General features: G+C 35.3%; 1 protein-coding gene across 1 annotated transcript in view; it reads right to left on the bottom strand.

Annotated features, from left to right (window-relative positions):
- CTNNA1 (catenin alpha 1) overlaps positions 1 to 22,574 on the bottom strand; it is a 154,234-nt gene that overhangs the window by 109,639 nt on the left and 22,021 nt on the right. The window contains exons 2-3 of the mRNA XM_074360744.1: positions 21,190 to 21,296; positions 19,638 to 19,833 (exon numbers count right to left, since the gene is read on the bottom strand). Of these exons, the coding sequence (XP_074216845.1) occupies positions 19,638 to 19,833; positions 21,190 to 21,294 (301 nt within the window). The 5' untranslated portion in view covers positions 21,295 to 21,296. The remainder of the gene's footprint in view (positions 1 to 19,637; positions 19,834 to 21,189; positions 21,297 to 22,574) is intronic.

The following is a 22,574-nucleotide window of genomic DNA, read 5'->3' as shown; positions in this document are numbered from 1 at the left end:
TTTACGGAAGACATGGTACTCTGAAATGGTTTCTACCTTCAAAGGATAGGAAGAATTCAGGGCAGCAGAGTTAAGGGAGTGAGCACCTCAAGCAAAAGGAACAGCAGCATAGTAATATTTAACATTTATTAAATGCCCACTCCAAGGCACTATGTATATTTTATTTAATCCTGTTAAACACAGCAAGGAGGTGGTAATAGCCCTTCTTTACCAATGAGACATCTAAAGGTTAGACAAGTTAACTAATTTAATTACAGTCACCTACCAGTAAATGACAGAGCCAGGATTTAGAATGCTAATGTTATGGTCTTAGAACCACTTATTAAGCTGCGTACACAATAAAAAAGGCATGACTGAGGCCTGAGTTCTCTAGTGTAACTGGGAAGGGATGTATAGATAAGCAGCAGACGATGGGGATGAAAAAGCCATAGACAAACAAAGCACAAAGAATTACTGAGCTGAAGAGGGAAAGTAAAGTCATAGACAATACAGGATTAACCTAACAAAACTACATATAATAAACTTGACCAGAGGTACAGGTCAGAAAGCCACAGAAAGAGGAAAGCATAGTAGTAAATCATAAAGGCAGGGGTCAAATGATATGATAACCTTTGACTGTAAGAGTGACGGAAAAGAAAGCATTGAAGATTGCATAAAGGACTCAAAGTACAGATGTTCTGTGACAGAGAAGAGAGCCAGAGTGCTATATGTGTACACATGAATCAGGGAAAATTAAAAGAAAAAAAGGCTGGAGCCCTTGAGACTGTGGATTTAGGAGGAAGCAGAGGAAGACTCTAGGACAAGAAAAACAAAGAGAACCAAAATGACAAACTGTCAAAAAACAAGACGACAAGTGTTTGCTCTAAGAGGAAACCAGTCAACAAAATCAAATGCATATATACAGATGACTGGAATAGAACTGAAAATCCAGAACTATAGCAAATTAGTTTTCAACAAGATTGCCAAAACCATTCAGCAGGGGAAAAATAAAATAGTGCTGGGACAACTGAATATTCACATGCAAAAGAATGAAGTTGGACCCCTACCTCATACCATGTATTTTCAAAATAAATCAAAACCTAAATTAAGAGGTACAATTATAAATCAAACATCTTAGAAGAAAACACTGATGTAAGTCTTCAAGACCTCTGATTAGGCAATGGTTCCTTAACTATTACACCAAAAGAACAAACAGAAAAAAAAAAAAGATATAAACTGGACATCATCAAAATTAAATTTTTTGTGCTTCAAAGGACACTATCAAGAAAGTGACAAGACCCAAAGAATGCAAAAACATTTCTGAAAATCATAACTGATAAGGATCAAGTAATCACAATATATAAAGCACTCTTAAAATCCACAATAAAAAGAGAAACAATCCAATTTAAAATACACAAAGAATTATATCACCTCTCCAAAGAAGACATATAAATGGCTAACAAGCACATGAAAAGATGTTCAACCTCATCTGCTGTAAGGGCAATGCATATCAAAATGATACCACTTCATATCTACTAGGACAGCTCTAATAAAGACAAATAGTAACAAATGTTGGTGAGGATATGGGGAAATTGGAACTCTCATATCCCACTGGTGAGGATGTAAAATAGTGCAACCACTATGGAAAACAGTGTAGCAGTTCCTAAAAAGGTTAAATGTAGTGTTACCAATATGACCCATCAATTCCACTCCTAGGTACATCCCCAGAGAACTGAAAACATTTGTCAACACAAAAACATATACATAAATGTTTACAAAAGCACTCCATAATAGCTGAAATGTGGAAGCAACCCAAACACCCATCAATTAATGAATGGATAAATAAAATGAGGTATATTGATACAATGAAATATTTAGCCATAAAAAGGAATAAAGCACTGAAATATGCTATAAACATGTAGGAACCCTCAAAGCATTATGTTAAGTGAAAGAAGCCTGTCACAAAAGGCTATATATTATATTTCTCTACTTATATGAGATGTCCATTTATATGAAAGTTCTTGGGGAGGGAGGGGCAATGACAGAAAGATAAATCCATAGAGGCAGAAACCAGATTAGTGGCTGCCAGGGGCTGGGGCAGAAGGGAAGAGTGAGGACCAACTACTAATATGTACGAGGTTTCTTTCTGAGGTTAATGACAATGTTCTGGAATTACACAGTAGTTATGGCCGTACAATCTTATATATACTAAAAAATCACTGAATTGTATGCTTTAAGAGTGAACATTATGATGTGACTTATGACTCAGTAAATAAAGACAAAAAAGAATATCAAATGCAGTGACCTGAAAGTACAGACCCTGGAGTTGGAGGTAACCTTAAGTTTGCCACTTATCAGCTATGTGACTAGACTCCATAGCCTGTTTCCTCTTCTGTAAATTGTAGAGAATGCCTTGCTGTAAGGGTCAACTACTAACATATATAAAAAGGCCTAATTTATTACCCTGCACTAGGAAACAATACAAGTGTTGGTAGAAATTACTACTATTAGATAAAACAACATAAGAAGACAGAGAAAAGATTTTCACTTTGTTTCCTGAGTATTCATCTGTTCAAAAATGACTCTCAAGGGCATTCATGCCTTATCTCAACAAGTGTTTACTGAGCACCTGGTAAGAGCCTGGCACTATTCTAAACACTTGGGAGAGAAATTAACCAGACAAAAATCCCTGGTTCCAAGGAGCTTATGTTCTAATAGGAGAGAAAGATAATAGACATAATAAATAAATCAACTATATAGTTTGGTAGATGAAAATACCTGGGGAGGGAAGGGCAGTGACAGAAAGGACAGGGGAAGTGGGGATATAAGATACAGTTTAAAATCGGGGTATCAAGGCAGGCCTCATTGAAAAGATACCACTTGAAGAAAGTTTTAAAAAAGGAAGCACAGGAGCAATGTGGCTATCTCAAGGCAACATCCCAGGCAGAGGGAATACCAAGTCAAAGACGCTGGGGTAGATGTACACTACCATGATCTTGGAAGGCCAAAAAAGCCACTGAGGCTGGCATGGAGTTAGTGAGGAAGACTGACTTTGTGGGAGATGCAAAAGCCAGAGTTCAAGGGTAACAGAACAAGTTAGAAATAAAACTGCTCTTTCAAGAATCTGGTCTGCTACTAGGAGGAAAGTCAAGGGCCTGCTAAAAAAAAACTTTTTTTTTTTAGTTTCGATTTTGTACAGGAATAGCAGTATAGTGAAAGAGTAGGATCACAAACTTAGAAGTCAAACAAACTGTAGCTTCAACACTAAAATGGTCTCAGTTTCCACAGTAGTACAACAAATACAGATAATCCTCACTTTGCACAGTAGTGCTGGTCTGTAAAAACGATCATACAAACTCAAACAATACAATGTGATCTTTATCATCAATGGGAAAAGTTACAATTGTCTTGTGACCTTTAAAACTTTTTGTGAAAAGGTTAAAAGCTCCTTACTGATGATTATAAATATACACGGAAATGAAAGAGTACAACAAATATTTAATACACTGTAACTTAAAACATTATGAACACTATTAAAGTGTTTTACTTCTTTGTAAAAAAACTACTGAAACATAGTTTTTTAACAATGCTTGCCTTTTTCAACATGATATAGAGAGCGTCTTTTCTATCCCTTCATGAATTATCGTATTTCTTTCTAAGTTTGGATCAGTTTCCAACATTTTATCTTTTGCACTTTCAAACTGAGCAGGGTGGACAAAAGAGTGAGCGTTTGAAGAAAGTGGAAGAAAATGTGAAGCAGCTGCTATGGGAAATAAAAAAGTGAATTAACCTGAAGTAAATGAAAGAACTGTGGAAAGAAGTTAAAAGCCCAGGTTAAGCCAAACAGGATGAACTTAAAGTAGATTCTTAAAACTACAGTCAATCTAAATGAATCAAAACTCTTTAATGATTAGCTTACATTCAAATGGACCAGTGAAAAGTATTAAAGATAATTTTAAATTTAACTTTAATCACTCAATCTCACTATAATAATCGTCCAATTTATCCCCAACTCTAATCTCTATTTTCACCATAACCACACCTCCTTCTAAATTCTCATTCCCACCCAAGTTTCTCTTAAAAGTTTCATTTCTCTACAGCTAGCACAAATCATTCCAAAACAGTATCAGGTCAAATGACAAGTAGAACTAGAATGAAGATGCAAAGTAAATTAAATATATTTACATCCACTCTAATCTCTCTTAGCTCACAACCATAATGACAAATACTTAACTTCATGGCTAACATATGTTATTAGTAATGAAAACAACACATCAGAAACATACTGTACAATAGATTAAAACATAGAAATTTTCTCTACTCACAAAACTATGAACAAATATGTAAATAAACCACTAGCCTTTTTAAAAAGGGACTCAAATTTCTGCTAAATGGTCATCTCTGTAAAAGGAACAAGACTTTAAAATTGACTTGAGATGTTTAATAAGGTAATAAAATAAATCTTTACTGTCAACAGGTTTACAGCATATATTTCTAAGAGTTATCAAAAGCACTCTGTATACAAAAAGGCAAACTAGGAAAACTGAGGCAGTCTGTCTGTCCAAGGTCACATGATCAGCAGTAAAAGCTGAGAATATAACTGTGTCTTCTGGCCTTGTCCCAATTGTCTCTAGTCTACTACACGACATCTTGTATTAACCAAGATATAAAGATGGAGCTTAAGAGAACCCACTACTACTGTTTCATCTGCCATGAAATCATATCTGTCAACATGCCGATCTCCTGGCATTTTCTCCTAACTAAGCTCCCCTGGAGTTCAAAACAAGGACAAAGGGCAACTGTAAGAGAAATTTAAAAACCACAGTTCTACATTACAACAGGACAAGGTAAAAGCCTTTCTGAAGCATCAAATATCTTGAATAAATTCCCTTCAAAGCAATCCAAGTTTTTATTAAGTTATGGGGAAAAAGGACAAGCTTCAAACGTGTGTGGGGGTGTGTGTATGTGTATGAGAAACAGACAGACACAGAGACAGACAGAAAAAGTTTTCAAAACGAGGTTTTTCTTCTTTTTTTTAACTTGATCCTAGGAAACATGAGATATTCTATTATGCTGCTCCTTTAAACAAAGAATATTACAAAGTAATGTTAATGAATACACATTATTCTCCCACAGGACTGTCTGGTGGAGATAAAAAAAGATATTGAAACTGGGTCTGAATCCCAATTTTGCTATTTGGTGGCTGTGTGACTTCAGGTTGCTACATCTTTACCTCTGTTTTCTTTCCTGTAAAATGGGAATATCACCTCCCATTCCACTGGGCTGCAGTAGAAAATAAATGAGGTAATAAATACAATGCTCAACAAATACTACCATGTCCTTTCCACTTTCCCATCTATTTTCTCCAATTCTTAAAATCCATTCAGAACATGGTCATTGCTCACACACCAAAGATTTCTTATATATTTAGAAATAAAGTCATGCTAGCAAGTTTCCTAAAGGATAAAGGAAAAACTGGCTTTTAATTTGCAGTGAAGAAGGAATAAAGACAGAACCCCCTTCACTCCAATCTCCGTAAGGCAGAAAGTGGTTAAAAAAAAAAAAAAAACTGGTCCTTTTGTGGTAAAAGCTATAAGCAAAGCTTGACTTAGTTCACCTTGCTGGGTTTTAGTTTTTCTATCTGGTTTTAAAAAAAAAAAAAGAGTAATTAAGCCAAACTGAGGTTCCTTCTAGGTTTTAGTAAACTAGTCAACTCCCTCATCTATCCTACAATTTTATAACTTCCCATCCCAAAAAGCCCATGCCATACTACAAGAATGGCTCCCAACCACAATGCCATTAGCTGAGGGTACCAGGTTCTCAGAAATCCAGTAATGGAAACACCTCTGTAAGCTTTCAAAAGTCCTTCAAGGAGAGCCGAAAGACACAGCAAAGTTGTATCTTCCCTAAAAACAATACCAAGGATACTTCTAATACGTTCCTTGGCCAGAACTTTTTATACCTTTAGGTCCAGAAAGCGACAAAAACTCAGCCACCTGCAGAAGAGCATGGTTTGTCTTCTATAAATTACATAATCCACCCACTCTAGGTGTCTTTATTAATAGGGAAAAAATATTTAATTTCTACCTTAAAAATAGACAATATGTAACAATCTGTACTGCACAACAAGAATGGAGATCACCATGTATTTACACCATGAGGGTGGGATGGGGAGACTACACCAACATACACGAAAATACCAACAGAGGTGGTACATCATAAGATTGTATAGCCTGATGAGTGATTACTTTCTGATACGTGTGTGTGCTTTTTTAAACTTTCTATAATAAATACACTTTCAAAGAAAAAACTTTTTAAATGATTTTAAAATGTAAAAATCTGTAATTCACGTCTGTGATATATAAATCTCAGGTATTCCTAAAAAGGAATAATGTAAAGTATTCCAAAAAGTCTATATGCAAAATTTTTTTTCTAAGGTATAAAAATCCCACGGCTATTAGTGTCACTACAAAAAGGAAAAAGTAAAATTAACATACATTATGAAATACAAAAGCTTATTTTTTGCTTAGTTACTTCAGGAAAAGTTCAACTGTTATACAGACTTAAAGTTAGACATTTCTTAAACAGAACATTTTACAAAAGCATATTGTTTGTTATCAACTGCCAGATCCAAAAGAAAAAGATATTTTAAGATATCCACCTGAATACACTTTCGAGGACCAGCAAACATAGTCCTGTGTCAAAATAACAGAAGCTTCCAGGAGAGGACCTAAAAGCCATTTATCATCTTAAGCATGTTCAAATTGTTTATTCATTTCATGATCACTTTCATGGCCATATGTGGAATTCCGACTGCTCCTCTCCTATTTTCAAGTCACTTTGATCTCTATCTCAAAATGATTTTTATTATCTAAAGTTTTTCATCCTCTCGGATATCTCATACTATCCTTGTTAACAATGGCAGGCTTCAGTCTTTAAAATCAAAACTATCCTATTTACCATACTCCTTTTAAGTTTTGGAAAAGTGAATAAAACTCTGGCCATAACAATATTAAAGAGAAGTCTTATTTTCTGGCTCAAAACAACCTCCTCAAATCATATTACTCTACAGAGGACATTATTCAGCATCAAAAATTATTTTGTGGGGGAGTACTTAATGATACTGAAAGATGTTCAGGATCCATTAAGTGAAAAAAGCAAATGAGCAAAACAATCAAGCAAAACATATTTCTACCCATGTAAGTAGAAATTCTGGAAGAGTCTAGACCAAAATGTCTATTTTTGGTTTCATCTCAGGGTAATGAAATTATGGCTAATTTTTATTTCTTCCTTTTCCCTCTTACTATCAAAAACATGTTCACTATAGAAAACTAACTTTTGTTAAAGGAATGTTTTTAGTTCTACCCAGGAATTAGCCATAGGAAGAAGGGGAAGAAAAAAAGAGTAAGTAACCAGTATCACAGGTAAGTCTGTACTTAACAGCTGGGCATCTTTCACACAGTAGAAAGTAAAAAACATCCAGCTTTGAATTTGAATTCCTAAAACTTCCCTAGTACAGGATTTCTAATTCTTGAAAGTGACTTTTTTATTGCTTTAGCTCCACTGAGAAATCTACTCTATGCCAAATTCTCTTAAATATATATGAGGAAGGGATCTCACCAAAAAGTGATATAACCGTTATTATTTCTTTGCTATCATTCCACCAACTTTCATTTTACAAAATAATAAACTGACAAGACCAAGTCTCCACAAAATAATTTGCCAACTTCAAGATAATCAAGAATTAACATGCATTTCCCAACCTGTCCCAAAATCCCTTTCCTCCACCCCCTCAAAATTATTAAATTCACCTTCCATGATCTGATAATAAAATAAGTCATCTTCCACACTTGTTGTTGAAGATAAACCGGCAATATAGTTACAAAGAATAACAGATTTTGTAACATAGTCCTTATGGGAAGGGACCAAATGGTGGCATATATCTGACATAACCTGTATGCCCCGTGACATGTGGATGAATCTGAATAACACAATTAATCCTCTCCACCTTCACCTTTCATCAGTGAGGTATATCTGGCAAAAACCACAGACCCCTAGATGATACCACCATAATTACAGAAAAACTGACAATGGCAAAAAAAAAAAAAAAAAAAAAAAAAAAAAATCCTGACAGATGCTTGAGGAGAACTTCCCTGAGGTGTCATTTTTAATTCACAACTGTTCCTTTTGAAAATAAACTCAGGAAAAAAACATTTAACATCATGTTATTCAAATACTATAAGCCCATCTAAATCAGTTCAGAGAACACCTAGAAAAACTCTCAAACTATACCCTTCCTTATCCCCTGAGGGTAAGAAAAGGAGCTTTGGCATTTCTAATTTTTCCAGTCAACAGAACGGTTTTTTAAAAAAATTAAAATAGCATACCACACATATTCATGTTCTCATTTTCCTTACTAATTCAAGTGTGCCCTGATGCTATTCAGAAACACTCCAAAGAGAGGCACTTACTTCCTGATTACACATTCAAATAGATGCATAACATGCATTTCAACTTGGAATCACTTCCTTAAGAAATTAACCAGTAGAAACCATGTTTCTACACCATGGTTGAAGTCATGCCAAAGTCAAAAATTTAATACCGTAGGATATCTTCTCCAGCTACACTGTAAAAAGCATTAAGGCAATAAGTACTACTACTCATTGTAACTTAAAACTATTATTATCCTGGTTAGTAGTATTATTTTTGTGAATTTAACAAGACACTTTTTAAAAAGAGGCAAAATTTCAAGATGACAGGAAACATTAGAATTTAATAACTTCACTCTCCTTTCCTCACTTCCAAGCTGACTAAACCAGAACCCGAGTCTCTGCAAAGTAGCATATGCTAACACAAGAGTAGTGATCCAGAAGCAGACAGCATCCCTGACACATCCCAAGAAAAAAAAAATATAGCCTCTACCCTAGAGACTTACAGTTTAAGTCAGACAGACAACTTTAAAACATAAAACACCCTGACGACAACCAGTTAATGATTTCTTGGAATTTATACTTTGCTCTTCCTGCTCAAGTTAAATGAAGAGCAAGAAAAAATGGATTAAATGGTGAAAGTGGAGGAATAGGGGTCAATAATGAACACATTTTAAATTAATCATAGTCTTCAGGAATACATGAAGGGTACGAATTAGAGTGGGAGCACTTCTAACAACAGATACAGCCATCACAGGATCACATGAAGAGACATTCACAAAAATAAGAGGCAAAAATAGGATGAAAAATCTACCAGGATCACAAGGAGAAAAGGCAGGATAACAAATGAGAAGCCAGAACTTAAAGCAAAAGTATGAGAAAAATCAGCTGATTTCTTGTTAGGTTTAATGAAGAAAGTCATTACACTAATCTGAAAATCTAATTAACTTAACTTTAATCTTTTTTCAAAATGTTGAATATTGCTCTACTATTGCTCTTCCATACCATCGTTAACACTTTTTGAAACCCATCCTCAATATTCCAGGGTAGGAACACTTGTTTGTCATTTTTATCCTCTGAAAAATTAAAAAGCCCATAAGATGAAGCTCATGATTCTAGCCTGAATAAAATCACACTAACAAGACTAGAAAAATTAAAATTCAATCTCTCACACACACCCACACAAAGCTCCTCAAAGCTATGTTTCAAGTCTTCAAATCATGAACTTAGCAAAGCCAGACTCCACTCTGAAGTCTACATCTCAAATCCTACTCGAAATAGTCACTGACAGCTGCTTTGTCCTGATTACATCTGCCTTTTAACATCTATCTTGCAGGCTACCTATATTTCTGAAGCTGTCAACATCTGCACTGGACAAGAGACCAATTTTTACCTCTTTCAATCTGACTCTTGTCAGTTGCCAGGGAGAAAATTATGCCTCAAGAGCCTGACAGCTTGGGCTCAATATTCTTTTGTCAAGGATAAAATACATCATTAAATTCCTTAAAATTGCCTTGCCAAGATTCTGACACACACACATATATGTACATATATTCATACACACACCTCCCATGTGTATTTTTTTCTCCCTATATACAAATCATGCAAACTCTAACACGGAAGATGACATCTATGTCCTCAATTTCACTACACAATTACTGAGATAAATAAGAGAATTAATTAATATCAATTTAAAACTCTCACTGCCTATCCCTTCTTCATGCAATGTCCCTAAGAGACAGTCAGTTTTATCTAACTGGGTAATTCTGTGCTTCCAAAATGTTCAAATGCTGAGACGTTATCTGTGCAACAAGAACATAAGAGTATGCTCACCAATCAAATGTAACTAAGATCACACAGATGCTGTCAAAGTCAATAGTTTTAACTCCACTGTTTCAGAAGACCAATAAATACTACTTTCTTGCTCTAAAAGTGACAAGACACTTTCTACGGAAAAGATGGTTCTTGTAATGACTAAGACCTGGTATTGAACAACATTGACTGTTCTCAATAAGTTGAAGTTCTACTTCTACTCAAGGACTATAATTAAAGTTTATCTGAAATGGAGTAATGATCCCAAAGCCAGAACTTGAAAACAAAACCCTCCAAAGAAATCTTAAGATAAATACTATCTAAACATAAACCGATATGAAAGGGGGACACTACAAGCCAAACATTAAAGTGTTTGCTTTCTATCTACTGGACAAGGATACTTAGTAAAAGAATTTACTCCATTTTCACCTTCTAGCCATTTGGGGAGAAGAGGTATGAAGGTATTCTTAATAAATGTTTTTTCAGTATTGGAGAAGAGGCTGCAGTGAATTATCCAGATGTTTTCATGCTGTCCAGCACATACATGAGAGGTGATTGGGTGTGGTTAGTGGTATGGCAGTCATCAAACAAAAATCAAACCAAATAGTCTGGGAGGCTGTAAAAGTCACTGGATTTAAGCTGCAATCTTCACTCTATTCAACCACCTTTTCCAGGACTACCATAAATCTTGTCCCATCATTAAAATCATTACGCACACATACAATCATGTCTTGAGTTCCAATTCCAAGTTAACACTACCTCTGCAATACCAACAGATTAGTGATGAGAAATCTAAAAGATTAGCACCTCTGGCCCAATAAGCCATTTCTCAATTTTTGAAACCTGGTAGAATTCCCATCAATAAGAAAAACAACAGGGCTTCAACAAATCAACAATAAGAGTAATAAATGTTTACAGATACTTATCACTGCCCTAGGGGCTCTCACAAGCACCGTGTTTCAGATATATTCATAAACAAACATAAGAAATGATCAACATCAATTACCTCCAAATAATGCAATTTAAAAAAAAAAGTAGCATTTTACACCTATAAAGATAGACAAAAATTTTAATGGACTATCCTATTACTTGTCAAGAAGGACAACTTGCTTCCATTAAACATCATTTGATTGTACCCCTTGCTCCTTTGGAGAATGCTCCCCCATTCTTTGTGTCCTGGAGTGTACATGTGAGCCAGACTGACTAATCAATCTCCTCTAACAACAGAAATTGGTTCAGTGCTGGGCGTGGCCAAAGCAAAACTAATTAGTCCCCTCAATGACTAAGACACAAAGATTGAGGAAAAAAAGTTTTTCCTGCTGGGATGACAAAAGTAGGATGACTCAAAAAAAAAGTAGGATGACCACCTTAAACTAGAGGTGGACATCTTATCCAATATGCATGTATGAAAACAAAGGTAAACTGAAATACATGGACTCAGGTAATGAAGAAAGTCTCAAATCTTTTCAGTCACATCTAGCCATGCCTGAACTCAGGGTCTACTCCTAGAATTCCCAGTTACAAAGACCCATAAACTCCTTTTTTGCTTAAACAAGTTTGAGCTGAATTTCTGTAACCTGTACTTGGTGAGGTTATATGATCATTAGCAAACTAGACAGACAGATAGACAAGATAGATTAATAGATAATAATCCTACTGGAGAACAATTTAGAAATACATTTTTAAAGTCCTAAAACCTATGTCCCTGAGGAAACTCTCTGTATGGTAATTACATGGTTATATATACATGTAAAACTTTATCAAACTTTACACCAATTTGTGTACTTCACTGGATATAAATTATACCTTAATTTTTAAAAAAAGTTCTGTGCCCCTATATTCCTACTCCAGGAAATATGTCTTAGAGCTATAATTTTTTTTAAAAAAGGGAAAACATTGTATGTAAACGGTGTTCACTCACTATAGCATTATTTACATGAAAAACATAAAAATAACCTCTAAGTCCAATAATAGAGAAATGATGCAATAGAAAGTATAGAAAACCGTTTTAAAGATTAAAAAAATCATTGAAAAAAACCTATAATTAGTGTTAAATTTTTAGAAGAAAATAACAAAAATGCTACCAAAGTCAGAAATAAAACTAGGGTAAAATGCACTAAATATAAAATACTATTTATAATAATTCAAAAATAAAAATAATGTAAATCTAGGAAACATACAGAGAACTCATATGCTATATACTAATGAAAGAAACAAAAAAAAATGACCCAAATAGATGGAAACATTTTGTTCAGACTGAAAGACTCAATATAGTAAAAATGTCAACTCTCCCCAAATTGATTACAAGTTTAATGTAATTCCTATCAAAATCCCCAATTTTTTATACATATAGACAACACTATCTAAAATTTATACGGAAGAGCAAAAGAACTAGAATAGCTAAAACTATTTAGAAGAATAAAGTGAGAGGAATCACTCGACGTAATTCTAAGACTCATCACTACAGCAATAAAGACTGGGTACTGACAGAGGGATAGACACACTGATCAATGGAACAAAACAGAGAACCCAGAAATAATCCCACACAAGCACAGCTGACTGATTTTTTACAAGGTGGGGGCAAAAGCGATTCAATGAAGGAAAGACAGTCTTTTCATAAATGGGACTGCAACAACTGTATGTTCATAAGGGAAAAAAAGAACTCAACCTAAACCTCACATGTTATACAAAAAATGACCCAAAATGAATTCGAGAGTTAGCTGTAAAATATAAAAATACAAAACTTTTTAAAGAAAACAGGAGAAAATCTTCATGAGCTAAAGCTTGCTGAAGAATTCTTCAACCTAACACCAAAGCATGATCCAGAAATGGGAGTTGGGGGTAAATCAACAATTTGGACTTCATCACAATTAAAAACTTTTACTATGCAAAAGACCTGTTAAGAAGATAAAAAGACAAGCTATATCCACACCATGGAGTACTCATGGAATACCCTCTAGCAATAAAAAGTTAATACTATTGATACATCACCTTGGATGGCTCTCACGTTGAGGGAAAAAAGGCCCATCTCAAAAGGCCATATATTGTACAGCCAAAGATATCACCATTTATGTATGGGGAAACAAATCTACCTATATTTATATACATAGATATATAGAGTGCTATATATATATACACACACACATACATACACACACACACAGTTTTACATAAAGTAAATCCTGTTATACATACTTTTCTAGAAATTGTTTCACTTGACATTAAGTAATGAATATCTTTCCATGTCAATAAAAATAATTCAACATAAAAAAGTCATATATTGTATGATTCCATTTATACAATATTATTGAAATGACAGGATTTGAAATGACAGATTACTTGCCAGGGGTTAGGTATGATGGGGAATGTTAGAAATATGGGTATGAATATAAAGACATGGCATGAGGGAGAGCTTTGTGATGATGGACTTGACTGGAGAGGTGGCTACACAAATCTACACAGGTGATAAAACCAGAGAATTATATACACATATTGTGCCAATGTCAATTTCCTGGCGTTGATATTGTACTACAGTTCCATAAAATGTAACCACTGGGGGAAACTGAGCAAAGGGTGCACTGGACTACTCTGTACTATCTTTGCAACTCCCTGTGAATCAAAATTAAAAGTTAAGAAAAACAAAATAACCCGTTAGTTGACTTTTATTAGTATAAATAAACACGGGGAAAAAAATATTGTAATGGAATTTTTTTTAACTTGACAGAAAATTGCATAGCAGAATCTTAACAGCTCTAAGCTGAGGAGAGTATGCTAATTTTAGGTAATTCACTCGGAATTTTTAGTAGCACACACTGCCTCAATACATACCCTAAATGTTTCAAGTCTCAGAAAAAAAAAATTTCACATACTAGATCCCTTAGTTTTATCTATAAAGAACATCAGGAAAAAAAAAAAAAAAAAAACAACCACCACCAGCCATTTACACAGGCCAAGCTGTCAGTAAACCTACAAGACACCTAGCCAATCCTCCCTTTCCATGGTCTAATACAGCAGTCCTTTCTGTGACAGCACCATCTCATCGCCCACTACCCTGATGATCTCTAGACTGTTGGTCCTGCCTCCAGGCTCTCCCCTAACCCCTGTAATTCTTCCTTCACACACCTGACACTAATCTCTCCAAAACACCACTCTTTTTCTTATTCTGTGTTGCCCAGATGGCAGAACTCCTTAAAACAGGAAGAAAGTGAAGGAGACATATTTCAGTTTAATTTCAGAAAAAAAAAAAAAAACTTTAAAAATAAACCCAAAGTAATGCTGGGAAAAGCTGAAAAGTGCAAGGATACATAAATGGGCACCTCAGACTCTTGGGGCCTTCTTCTCCCTCATTCACCTGGAAATGACCACGAGCTATGAGGAAGAAGTTGCTGATGCAGTGGCAAGTCTCTGATTTTGGCCTCTGAGATCTAACTGAACTGTAACTAATAGATTAAAAAACCCTGTTCTAGTAGAAACTATTCCTCATCACTCCACTTTCAACTTCCCATCACTGGTCCTCCTTTTTCAACGTCTCTCCCCTTTTCAAACAAGTCTCGTTTAGGCCTTCCCATTTCTGTCCCTCAAATGTACCCTACCCAGCTAAGGGCTCTCTTTTTCTCATCAGAGCCGTACTCAAGGACAGGATTCATGAAATACATTTAGACAGTTTTCCAGGTAGTGATAAAATATGTAAGTAATGACTGCTAATGGATATGAGATTTCTTTTGGGGGTAATGAAAATGTTCTGTAATTAAATAATGATGACAGCTGCACAATTCCGTGAATATACTAAAAACCATTGAATTATACACTTTAAAAGGATGAATTTTATATTATGTAAATTATACCTCAATTTTTTTTTAAAGTTAAGACTCTCCATTGGTACTCCTGTATTTACATTTAGCACTGAGAAGGAAAACACCTTAATTTTTGAGATGAGCCTTTTCTTGGAGAACACAGTCAATTATCTTCCTCAAACATCTAAGTGCCTATCAAGGACCAGGCACCATGACTGCTGCCACAGAGAACAGTCACTAGACCAGCAAAGAACCCACCTTGCTGGAGGCTAGAGAAGGGAAGACAATCAATTATTTAATTATCACTGTGATAAGAGCCAGGAAGAAAAAGTCTAAGGTAAGAATGATCTAACCAAAGTAGGCAATGTCGGGGTGGGTAGGGTCCCAAAAAGAGAAAAGAGCACATTTCTAAGAGGCACTTGTATGCCTCAGTCCATATAAGGTAGTTAACAACTAGTTAAGGTTGACTGGCAGTACAATGAAACCCCGAGATCAACAAGGGTTTCAATGCCATGCAATTGGTAATTGGCTCCCATCTACCACAGGAGACTCACCTGGTCTTAAGGCAAAGTGACCCTGCATTTATGTGAATGCTTTACCCACTGACAGTGTCAGATAAGCATTTAGTGTACTCACAGATGTTTGTGTTTATTATTCATGTAATCAGAGGCAAAAAAAAAAAAAGAAAATTAAGTTATGCTAAAAAACTGTATACATTAGTCTGTTATTAATTATGACTGCAAAGAAAGCACAGGGCTTATACAAACACAAAGATACAAAAGGTCTAATTTTTGGCTCAAAAGCATTATTAATAAGTACATAAATCAATACTTATTTGAAAACAGTAAGCTCATATCTTTAATAGGCTGGGAAAACCCTATATCAGAAGTACAGCAGGTCAAATCTGGGAAAACCCTGTATCAGAAGTATAGTGGGTCAAATCTGGCCAACCCCATGTTTTTATTGTTTTACTGGAATACAGCATGTCCATTTGTTTATATATTGTCTGTAGCTACTTTCCCAACCTAATACCTAATCCCTTTTGGGGGGGGGGGGGCGGGGAAATGCCAACTTATACTAGACGAAAGTAGCCCACATTGATTCAGAACAAGAAAATCTTCTTATATATCCCTTAGCAATTAAGTGTTCCACTGGATAAGCACAGACTTCAAGTGCGAAGAATTCTAATTCATTAGTCAATCTGTTATGGAGCTCTAGATAAATCATAATTACTCTGCATTTTATATACCAGTAAAATTCAGAGCAATTAGGTCAGTTTTGTGTAAGTGCTCAGGACCACTGAAAGCAGGCCTGGGAAAAGTGTCTGTATCAATTATCTTTTCCTGCCCAACAAATCACCCCAAAAGTTGGCAGGTTAAAAATGACATTATCTCCCTAAGTTTTCTGTGGATCAGGAATTCAGGGTGGGTTGGGGCTGCCATCACCTGAAACTTGACTGAAGCTGGGGGATCTGCCTCCAAGGTGACTTATTCACATGTTTGATAAATAGGTGTAAGAGGTCTCAGTTCCTCACCACAGAACCTCCTGAGTGTCCTTCATAACACAGCAGCCAGCTTCCCCCAGAGAGAATAATTCACCAGGAAGAGACAGCATGATAGTACACTCTTTATAATTTTGCTTTAAAAGTAGATGATGTAACTTTCACACCACATTCTATTCTTTATAGAGCCAAGAGTCTCTTAAGTCCAACACACATTTAAGAGAATTAAGTTAGGCCCCACTTCTTACAGGGAGAAGTGTCCAAAATCTGCAGATAACATCACTTCAAGATTTCAAGCGATGAGTAAACAGCTTTAACAACAGAACCAACAAGGTTTGGTTGACTAAAGAATCTGTGCATAACCATTTTCTTATCATATATTTTGCTCTACTTATGATAGGAGAGAGGTTTCATCACCATTTCTTCACATGCTTCAAACAAAAAGCAACCCAACAGAAAAAAGCAAGGCACTTCAGCTTTTCACAATCTGATACAGTAATGATGGGAGACAGTTATGTTTTTGTTTAAGTTATAGGGTTTTTTTTCCCTGCAAGAAGCAGGTAAATTATGGGGAATAGATCACAGATAGATCATATATAATTGCAAAGCTGCACTAGGACAGGTAAGTACTTATGATTCAGAGCCACATAAAAGATTTTCTTGGATATAAACAAAAACAACAAGAAAACAAAAAGTTTAGATGATTCGCAATTTGGGGGGAGTGTATTATACCATGATTTGTATCACAGTAACTTCTGAAATAAGAAACATATATACAGATTTGTATCACAGTAACTTCTGAAATAAGAAACATATATAGTGAAAAACAGATACATGTAACATTAAACACATTTTGAAAATAAATGTCGTAGTCACTAGAATCAATGAACACTAGACCAAATTCACTCATTAATATTGTGAGTTTCATTCAGAGGAGACAAGAAAACTTGGAGAGCAAAACTTTCTCACAGAGGACAATGAAGTAATGGGCATCCTAATTTCCTCAACAGAAAGCTCAAAAATTATCCTGCATTGCACAATTAAACTGCTTTAAAATAAATTCATTCAAAACCCACTCTACTAGGTTGAATACTGTCCTCCCAAAATTCAAGTCCACCCAGAACCTATGATTGGCGTCTTTTCTGGATGTAGGGTCTTTGCAGATACAATCAAGTTTAAAAGGTCATAGTGACCCAGGAATCTTGCTCCTGGGCATATATCCAGAAGGAACCCTACTTCAGGATGACACCTGCACCCCAATGTTCATAGCAGCACTATTTACAATAGCCAAGACATGGAAACAGCCTAAATGTCCATCAACAGATGACCGGCTAAAGAAGATGTGGTATGTTTATACAATGGAATATTACTCAGCCATAAAAACGGACAACATAATGCCATTTGCAGCAACATGGATGCACCTGGAGAATGTCATTCTAAGTGAAGTAAGCCAGAAAGAGAAAGAAAAATACCATATGAGATCGCTCATATGTGGAATCTAAAAAAACAAAACAAAAAACAAAGCATAAATACAAAACAGAAATAGACTCACAGACATAGAATACAAACTTGTGGTTACCAAGGGAGCGGGGGGGTGGGAAGAGATAGACTGGGATTTCAAAATTGTAGAATAGATAAACAAGATTATACTGTATAGCACAGGGAAATATATACAAGATCTTATGGTAGCTCACAGAGAAAAAAATGTGACAATGAATATATATATGTTCATGTATAATTGAAAAATTGTGCTCTACACTGGAATTTGACACAACATTGTAAGATGATTATAAATCAATAAAAAATGTTAAAAAAAAAAAAAAAAGGGTCATAGTGGATTAGGCTGGACCCTAATTCAATGACTGTTGTTCACGTAAGAGGGACTTTGCACACAGATGCAAGGAGAAAATAGCATGTGACAAAAAAAGGCAGAGACTGGAGTAGTATGTCTACAAGCCATGGAACACCAAGATTGCCAGCAACTGCCAGAAGCTATGAAAGAACATGGAAAAGATTTTTCATATGAGCCCCCAAGAATCAACCTGATGACACCTTGGTTTCAGCTATCTGGCCTCCAGAACTTCAAGAAAATAAGTTTCTGTTGTTCTAAGCAACCAAGTTTATAATAATTTTATTACGGCAATCCTAGAAAACTAATATATCCACTTAGCTAATATTATGAAATTTAAATAATCTCATCATTTGCAGTATTAAGAAATATTTACTCACAAATTCAAAACAACTGGAGACAGCATCTCCATTAAATGCACTGTCCTTTTTGGGTACTGTCATAGGAATGAATTTGACTTAAGACTCCAGTGGACTATGCACATTGCTGTCAGCCAACAGAGATCCACTCAGGTTCTCCCAAAGGCCAGTAAAGCAAATGCACAGAGTAGGGGGTCAGATCAATTTACCTGATGTCCAAAAACCTATGTCTTTGTTGAAGTCCTCCTGCTGGACCAGAATTTTAACACAAAACTATAGGTTTCAAGAAGTTAATCTTCCAGATTTAAAGACCTCTTATCATATATGTAGCATCATGGTGATGACAGTTTTTCTAATAGTAACTACTGATAAGCTGTATGTTACAATTTCACTTTTTATTATTTCTGAGTTTCCCAAAACATGATTCCTTTAAGCTCAGATTTAAATTATTTCAAACTCAAACCAGTGCAAATATGGATGACTGATTTAACATATGAGTCTGACAGAATGGAGTAGTTTCAAGGGTATTTTCATAATGGCTGGACATTTTTCCATTTTATCACCCCTATGTCTTCAGCATGAACTAAGAGATATTATATAGGATGAAAAGTAAACTTCTGCCCCATTTATTTCCTATCAAATTGTGTTACAACACTTCTAATACTCAACTATTACTTATAACACCAAAGAGAAATGGATTCAGATCTCTCAAAATAGATGTTCCGTTGTTAGTATCTCTTCTGATTGAAGCTTAAGCCAGTATAATTTAATACTTTCCCAATAACTGAATATTATGTTATCTGAACAACTGGTAAGCATATAAGAATAAAAATATTGACCACAAAAAGTCACCTTCAAGAATTTTCTAGAAAGGCCTGCCTCTCTCTATATATGTAAAAAGCAATATTGACCTACCTTGTTTTCGAACATCTTCTACAGCAGCCACAAGCTCCTCCTTGAGAAATTGACTCTCCTTCGCAATTTTATCCCCCTTCTCCAAGAAATTCTCAGTTGCTTGTTCAACAGATGCAGCCAAAACATGGGCCTTCTTAGAACGACCTCTCTTCTTATTAGACGGCCCCTTAGTATTGGTGTTTACCAGAGTTGTAACCTAAAAGTTTCATTTTTGAAAATTAAACTGCAGTCAATTAAAATAACAGAAAAACTAACATCTTTAAATATAGCAAGAATAAATTATTCATATCAAAATGAAACATCACATTATGAAATTCCACTAAGTGTTAATAACATACAACTCTCTCCATACTGAAAATATTCAAGAATGATACTCTAGTTTCCAAAATAATTTAGCTATCTCAATGTGTAAGGTAAGAAATATAATATTTTAGTTCCTCAAACATGATCATTAAGTTTTTAAGCCCCATTTTACAAATTAAAAACTGACAACAACCAAGTTACACATCTCTATAATGTGTCATCAAGAAGTTCAGAAAGAGGTTAACAATGAGCTTACTACCTTTGCCTGGAGGTTACATTTTTCAATGTTTTCAACCAGTGCAAAATGTTTTAGGAGAACTTGCTTCTGAAATCTTTTCACAGTTTATTCACACAAATCTCAGCAATTAATTAGGAAAGGCCCTCAGTAAAGAAACGAACAACTGCTCAAAGCAGCCTACCGTGATGGCGTTTAAGTCCCAGACATTAACCATTAATACTACCAGATGATCTGTAGGTTGAAGATAACTAAAGATTTGTGATTAGGGTAATTTGCCCCTCAAAAGACCTCCTGACCCCTCAAAAGAGCTGCAGTAGCTAGGCTCCAAGAAAGTAAATATTCCTGAGTCTTAGTACACACTCCTACTTATTTATAATACTAGATTATATTTATGAGCTGGAATGGAGTTTTTTTAAGAAGAAAGCACATGCCGCTACATCTCATTTTCTTACACACTCTCACACATACACACACACAAGTGTAAAATGTGCCAAAACACTGAAAGTGCATAGCTAGTTGCTAACGGTTAATAAAATGTTATCACATTGTGATATCTGTGCTAGTAACAGAACATTCCAAACCTACCTCCTCAAATTAAACGACCTGCTAATAGATCCTAGACAATCAAAGGTGTGTTAAGCAGAGTGAAGAGACTTAACAGTCAAGGCTCCATACCCCATCTTTCTTAGAAATAGCTTCCAAGCAAAGAGTGATACCAAAAAAACATCTACAAAGTGCAAACATTTGGAAAGTTGCACTACATACCACTGGCTCCTATTATGGCCAATAAGACTGAAAAAAATGGCAGCAACTATGTTTCTAAAGAGTTAAATGAATCCATGCATCAAAATTTAATTATTAGTGGAGCTAAACTGTCTAATTACTATCAGCCTAAACTCAACCACTCAAATGAAGGCTTTGAACTAAATAACCTTGCCCTGTGTTTGTTACCCAGGCCTATTGCTATGGAACCATGTTACAACAACTATGCATTTGTTTGTAGATTCTTACCTGGGTAACAAGAGGCTCCAACAGTCTTTCAACTGCCAAAGTCCTGATCTCTAAACTTTTGGGATCCCATTTGAAGTTTATGTTGCCTGCGTGGACAGCAGTCATTTCTGAAAGGAAACAAAAACCTCGTCAGGCAAATATCAAACACAAACATGCTAATACATAACAAATCTTCTCCTAGTTAAGGACGTTAATACTAGGAAAGTGACATTCACCACAAGATAAAAAATTCTTACTAGCCTACACATTAGGGACTAATAATTCTTACAACCGCTTATACTTAAGATTTTGAGTTTATAAACATTAGGGGTGTTACAAGAGGGCATTCCCAAGCACATTGAGCTTTTCCCTTTGGACTTCCCTAGAACCAAGAAACTGTCACCCCCAGTTTTTCCATACTGACTTAGAATCAGCATGAAAAGGTAAAGTGAATGAAGGCTAATACAGAAGATCCTAGTTTTTCTTCCTCCACAACATTTATAGTACAATATTTCTAAAAGGTATACACTCCACTTCATTTTTTGATGGATTCTTAGGGAACATCTTGTCGTACTATATTGAAACATAATGCTTAAGGTCGGCTGCCTTCTGTACCTACAGCTATTATCACTGATAGCCAGAAGCAATTTCCAGTTGCACTTAGTCAAATATCACTGTATCAGTGTCAAGGTAAACTTCCATTAGACAGAGGCTGTAAGAGTAAGGGGAAAGACTTCAACCAAAATACCAAGCAGCTGGTGTTTGCTTCTATAAGTAGTGCCTTAAAGAAAAAAAAAAGAAAAACAGAAGTGTGTCGTTGAGGTAAACAGTAACATAAAATTTCCAGACAACAAACTGTTGATAGAAATATAAAACCTTTCTTTAAAGGGTACATTCTTATGAAGGAGAAATTCTACTTCTTGATTCTTATTCTAAAGGAGAAATTAAGGTATGTGTAAAAACTTGGATACAACGACATTCCCAACAGCACTGTACACAATTATTAAAAACTGTAAACTAAATTTCAAACAACAGATCACTGAATAAATCACATAACCAACCACACAATGGGATACTATGCTGCTCTTAAAAAACAATGTTGACAAAATTTAGAAAAAACACTAAACAGTGTTCTCACTGCCCATCTTTATTTCTACTAAATATTATTTCCTTCAGGGGAAAAAAAATGGGTGGGGCTTATTCCAGGTCTGATATATACTATTGTGCAGAAAGCAAGGAAAAGCACAGAGACTAACAAGATCATATCAAAAAGATACAAGAACCAAGGGCTCCAAGTTCAGTAAAGAAGAATAACTGATGACTGTAACTATGTATTAGACAGACAGATAGCCTATGACCATAGGGATCCTCACAAGAAAAGAAAGGGAGTAGGAAAGGAATTTCTT

The sequence above is a fragment of the Camelus bactrianus genome, chromosome 3, assembly GCF_048773025.1.
Source record: "Camelus bactrianus isolate YW-2024 breed Bactrian camel chromosome 3, ASM4877302v1, whole genome shotgun sequence".
In the NCBI taxonomy this organism is placed as follows: Eukaryota; Metazoa; Chordata; class Mammalia; order Artiodactyla; family Camelidae; genus Camelus; species Camelus bactrianus.
This window is presented reverse-complemented; position numbering and strand designations above follow the sequence as displayed.